The 5,541-nt window shown below is 43.5% G+C and overlaps 1 protein-coding gene across 1 annotated transcript; it reads right to left on the bottom strand.

Annotated features, from left to right (window-relative positions):
- Positions 1-628: 628 nt before the first annotated feature.
- Positions 629-5,312, bottom strand: LOC113021401 (uncharacterized). The gene is made up of 3 exons (XM_026166044.1): positions 5,236-5,312; positions 4,490-4,726; positions 629-1,496 (listed from the first exon to the last, which is right to left on the bottom strand). The coding sequence occupies exons 1-3, from the start codon at positions 5,310-5,312 to the stop codon at positions 1,079-1,081; spliced, it is 732 nt and encodes a 243-aa protein (XP_026021829.1). The 3' UTR covers positions 629-1,078.
- Positions 5,313-5,541: the final 229 nt, after the last annotated feature.

Raw genomic sequence — 5,541 nt, forward strand, 5'->3', positions numbered from 1 at the left:
ATTTATGAAACCATTAGGACTTTATCACCTTTTTATCTGAAACGGTACTGGTACTATATATAACCTAACTGGCATTTAAAGAGTAAAAAAAGAATGTAGATACAATTTTGGTTTTAATGAAAAGGACTGGAGCTAATTTAAAGAGTCAAGTCGGTAAAAGTAGATAAATGTTTTAATAAATACACATTTTACAGCATTTTGTGAACATACACAAAAGTGGCCATTTTTGGCAACGAACAAGCTGAGAGAGTTTTATAGTTTTTGCTCTCCTTGAACAAAAATAATAGTGCATGATAATCAATGTGGATGTTAATCAATTAGATGTCCCAGACTCTACTATTAATAATACAGCAGTCCCTCGTTTATCGCGGGAGTTACATTCGCTACGCGACGTAGCCAATTTTATTTTTTACAATTATTATAGATGTTTTAAGACAGTGGGTCAGCGACCCCTTTAGAAAAACTCTCACAGGGCTTAAAACCTTGGACTCTGCACTAGTTGCTCTGAAAACTGAAGAAGCTTCTCGGACCAAACGTCTTCAAGAAACTTAAAGAAGTCCCGACGCTTTTCTTCCCAAGCTCCTTAGACTGCTTTGTGATTGGTTATCGTAAGAAAACAGCTCAGACATTTAGGGCTCACTCAGCCTTTATTATCTCATCCACATGTTCACAGCTGCACAGCTCTGTGGTTTCATCTCACTGGACCACAGTAATGCAGTTGCCATGACGATTTCTGAGTGACATCATCACAAGTAAAAGTTAAGTTTGTGTCAAACATAAAGAGAAGGAAAAAAAGTTTAACATCGGGTTCAGACAACATCACAGACACACTGCTGACCAATCACAGCTCACCATTTTTTGGATGTCATCAGGAAGGAGGGGCAGGGAAAGAAATCCAAATTTCAAATAAATGTTGAGATTTAATCTGTGTTTGTGGATATAAAATGAGGAGAGAATCGAACTGACTGATGACTGATTAATTGATTGATCAATCAGCTGCAGGTCTCCTGCAGTGTGAACCCAGTGTTACTGGGTTAAGTGGGATTAATGGTGCACACTGCAGGTGCGGCTGTGGGCCTCAGTTATTGCAGATGGCGACCTTGAGGATGGGCTGGTAGGTGTCGGACATGGTGGCCCTGACAGTGATGTAGGCCCCCCTGTAGGTCAGACTCGGCCCCTTGGCTTTGCCCCTGACAAACTTTTGCTCCGACTTGTTGTACATCTCGTCGTAAAGGTGCTGGTCGCAGGCTTTGTCCATGTCGAAGACTCCCACCGCGTACCAGTTGGAGTAGAAGTTGAAGTCGTACGGCACCGAGAACATCACTGCGACCCTGCCGTTGAACTGCAGGGTGGACACGTGCTGGAGGTCGTAGGTGAAGACGGTCACAGAGCCACACGCCGTGTGAGGCTTCTTGATGAAGAGGGCGTTGCCGTTCTCGTAGGGGCTGAGCGTGGGAGGCAGGGGCGAGCTGCAGGAGCCGCTCACAATGTGCATGCTGGAGAAACAGGAAGACATCACTGCCGTTACACACACCTCACACCTGCAACACACCTGAACAACCGGCAGAGACCTGCACCCACAAGCACCGTCACGCTCAGAGACCATCCATCAGTGGCCAACTTAACCTTATCAGGGTTGCGGAGGGGCGGGAGCCTATCTGAGCTATCATAGGGCAAGAGGTGGGGCACACCTGGACAGGTCGCCAGTCTGCCACAGTCACAGTTTCTGGATGATCCCCACAGAAAGTACAATTAGTATTTATGTCCCTTTTAAATTTTACCATGTAGTGACTGGCTGGATAACATTTATGTAGAATTTTAAAAGAGACTTCTTTCACCTTATTTACAATCAAATATTTATGGGGGACCATCCAGACTGTCTTCCACTTGATATCTGGAACATATCGGTTCCAATAAGATATTATATATGGGAGAGAGACGATATCTTCTTGGCATAAACTACGTATTCTCTTATTGCTGTGACCAAGTTCCTGTGAAAAGCAGATTTTTCCTATTGGTGACTCAGCTGGATCAGGGAGAGTGACTGAGGTAGATATTGAGCTGTCAGTGTTTTTACAGTATATAACATTGAAGTCCCTGAGGGTATGGCACCAAGCACCATTGAGAATTCCTGAACACTGATTGGAAAATTATATAGTGCAATAAAGTCGTTGTAAGTAAGTAGTTGTCCCTCTTTACTAACCAGCTGAGCCACCAATAGGATCCCATTTTCCTTCGCGGTCTACGTGGGCCGGGTCCTTCAAAGACCGAGAAGGCCGGAAGTGCGAGGCTGTGAAATGTGACGGTCGAGCCTTCAGATCTGCGTCACCGCTGTCTCGGTGGAGTTTAATAAACTCGGCCGTCTGCTCCTTGCTATCTAAAATATAACAGGACACTGGAGTAAACTCTCGACCGTCTCACACTTCTGTTTAATCAGTTTTCTGTTTGACGTTTATTCAGCTGTGTGAGAATCCCGGAGGAACCCACCCGATGGATTATTAAAGTTTATTTAATCTAATAATCTAATAACTTTGATTTCAGCCAAACCGATTTACTCTGGAACAAATAAAACACAGAAAAAAGGCAAACAATTACATTTTTAAGTTATCCGAGTGACTTATATATCATGTTTAACCTGAGTAGCGAAAGAGCGGGGGTCTGAAAACGATGAAGCCGGGAGTCCACTGCTCTCGCCGGCTGGAGTGACCATTGAACCCCCCGGCTTGCTATCGAGCGGGTGGGTAACAGACGTCTCCGAAAACGTCGGCACACTTTTGCAAATATGCGATGTCTTGATAAACCGAGCAGATATTTGTAATTTACACAGCTGCTTTCTCGCCTTAAAATATGTTAAAAGTTTATTTTGTGACCCAGAAAGATTAATAAGAGTAATTTTAAAACTTAGCAGCGGCCGCCATTGTTGGCAGCTGAAATTTGGCTGGCCCTGCGCTATGAATTCTGGGATATGGTGGGCCACGAAGGACACACCCGACCCATCCTTCAAATTCGGTGAAAAGGAGGACGCATTTGAAGGAGTCGACGAACTGGGACAGCCTTCGTCGCCTGGCTGTGACGTAATCGGCCTTCAAATGCGGCCTCCGGAGGATGCAGCCGACGTTTTGGGACACAGCTAATTTAAAAACAAATTGGGGGAAGACAAGCAAGTGCTGGGCTTTGTTCTCATGTATCTATTGTGACATATTTATTCTCACTTATTTAAGTAGCAATGCAAATTTTGAAGAATGTGGAAAAAGTTACTTTTGGTCAAATGTCGGCAAAGTGACGTGACATTAGCAATGTCAGTACTTAATGCGGCTCAGGTTCCACTTACTTTTAAGGCCTTTACTTTAGAAGACTGACTTTAACCCTGCAGACAGATCACGATTTTATGGATAATACATCCACAAACAGAACCAGCAAACAGGACAGGAGGACCATGCCACTGTGTGCCACTTTTACAGTCAAACATCTGGATGGAGTAACGTTCATTCAGTTATTTTGCTGCTGAAGCTGGTTGTGTTGGTGGTGTCGAGTCAAACCGACGTTTGTTTTAAGGAGAAACAAGCAGACAGTTCACTCGTTAAGTTAAAAGGATGGTGGTTCATTCTCAGGAGCCAGACATTTGGGCAGTGCACCAACTTAACCATGTCGTGGGTGAATTTAGCGCTCATCTTATATAGTACCACAGATAACTATACAAGAGCCATAAAGTAAGCTTTCAGACAAATGTAGCTGTGCCAGTACATGAAAAGAACCATATTTGTGTCTTTCATAGACAATGCATCCTTATATATGGTGTAGGAGATATTTTTCTTTTAGATGAAGAAGTTATAAAGTGATACGAAATAGAAATAATGGCACCTTGGTTGGATTGGTTTGGTCTAAAGGAAGTCTGAGGTTTGGTGAAGCAGGAAGGAACGTAGCTCAACAGAAAGATGGCAGCTTCCTGTCAGAGATCTGATCTGACTCGTGTCACATCCTGTTTGACTCTGGTCTCACTCCCAATTTACACAGTTTGATTTATACAGCGCAAATCACAACAACAGTCGCCTCAAGGTGCTTTATATTGTACAGTAGATGCAGAGAAAAACCCAACAATCATATGACCCCCTATGAGCAGCACTTTGGTGACAGTGGGAAGGAAAAACTCCCTTTTAACAGGAAGTTTTCCTTCCTACTGTCCTTCCTTGACCCCTCATGTCCCAGCATGAGTCTGAAAGGCTCGTTCGTGGGGTCGAGGGATCTCGTCAAACTTCACAATGCTTTAAAATCCTTGCAGCACACTCACGTGTGATTGATTAACTGTAATTTAATCAATCAACAACTGTGCTTTTACTTTTTCTGCTTTTGTGAACGTTCATGAATGAAAACAACAATAATTACATATATCTGGATTTAACCTCACAGAAACATCCAAGTGATTTTTCAATAACTGTCATGCAGCTGACGCGGGGACAGCTCTCTGTGGACGTGGAGTTGCAGGACTCACCGTGGGTTGCACAGGGTGAACGTCGTGGTCTTGTTCTGGATCTCGATGCTGCACTGACGGTGAGTTGGGAGACCCATGATGAACCTGTGCAGGGGAGCAGAAAACAGAGTCAGAGGAAGTCCTTTCAGTTTACTCCCTGTCCTGGATCCTGGACTCTGGGTTGTTGGTGAGCTAGCATCATCATGCAGGGGACGGTTCCAGAGACGCAGTCCAGCCCTGTCCTCAGCTTCAGATTGGCTCAGTCAGCATCACGTGATCGGGTCACGCCTGAGCTGTTATTATGTTTCTCACTTTGTTATTTCCTGTTCGCTACCACACACACACTCCCGTCTGGGAGTCATGATAGAAAGACAGGACTGCTGAGGATGGACAGGATACCTGATCTGAAACAATATTTATGAACTCGATCAATGGATAACTTATGGAGATCAGAAGCCTCTGATCTTTAAAATGTGATGATCAGTCGATTACAATCATTACTGTTTTATACAGACAGCATTATTTACATTATATTAGGTGGACGGTAGTATCACAGCCCTCATGCTGGACTGATTCCATCCATACAGTATGAATTAATCACCAATATAGTCTGACTTATTAACAGTCTTATTAACAGAACATCAGTTTAAGAAAAGAAGAAAAAGGGAGAACAAAAAGAAATAACGATGAGATATAATTTCATTTGAAAGGAATAACTGAATAAAAAGCCATAATAAATATAGTGGAGGTTAGGTGTTTTGTCTTACCTGCTTCGTCCTGTTGAGAGAAGACTGATAGTCTTTGTTACTGTGACTCTGTGCTCAGGCTTTTTATACTGAAGCATTGGGGTGGGGGGCTTGTTATTCTGTGCAGTCAGAAAGAAAGTGAAAGTAATCATCTTACCGTAAAGCCGCATGCTGTAATTGTAGAAAGAAAATCTATTTTGTACTGAGCTGCAGTCTTACACGCCTCTCTGCAGCTTCTCTCCTCCTGCTATCCCCCCCCCCCCAAAAAAACCCATCTCCATAGAGACTGTGTCAGCTCCCAAACAGACAAAGTAACTAAAAACCAGC

This window comes from Astatotilapia calliptera, chromosome 4 (genome assembly GCF_900246225.1).
Source record: "Astatotilapia calliptera chromosome 4, fAstCal1.2, whole genome shotgun sequence".
NCBI lineage: Eukaryota > Metazoa > Chordata > Actinopteri > Cichliformes > Cichlidae > Astatotilapia > Astatotilapia calliptera.

Bases quoted from the DNA above. Each gene is read 5' to 3' on its own strand.
- LOC113021401 (XM_026166044.1), bottom strand. From the start codon at position 5,312: ATGCTTCAGTATAAAAAGCCTGAGCACAGAGTCACAGTAACAAAGACT. The intron at 4,727-5,235 runs GTAAGACAAAAC...ATGCTGACTGAG, and splicing joins CTCTCAACAGGACGAAGCAG to CCAATCTGAAGCTGAGGACA. The intron at 1,497-4,489 runs GTGAGTCCTGCA...CTGTTTCTCCAG, and splicing joins TTCACCCTGTGCAACCCACG to CATGCACATTGTGAGCGGCT.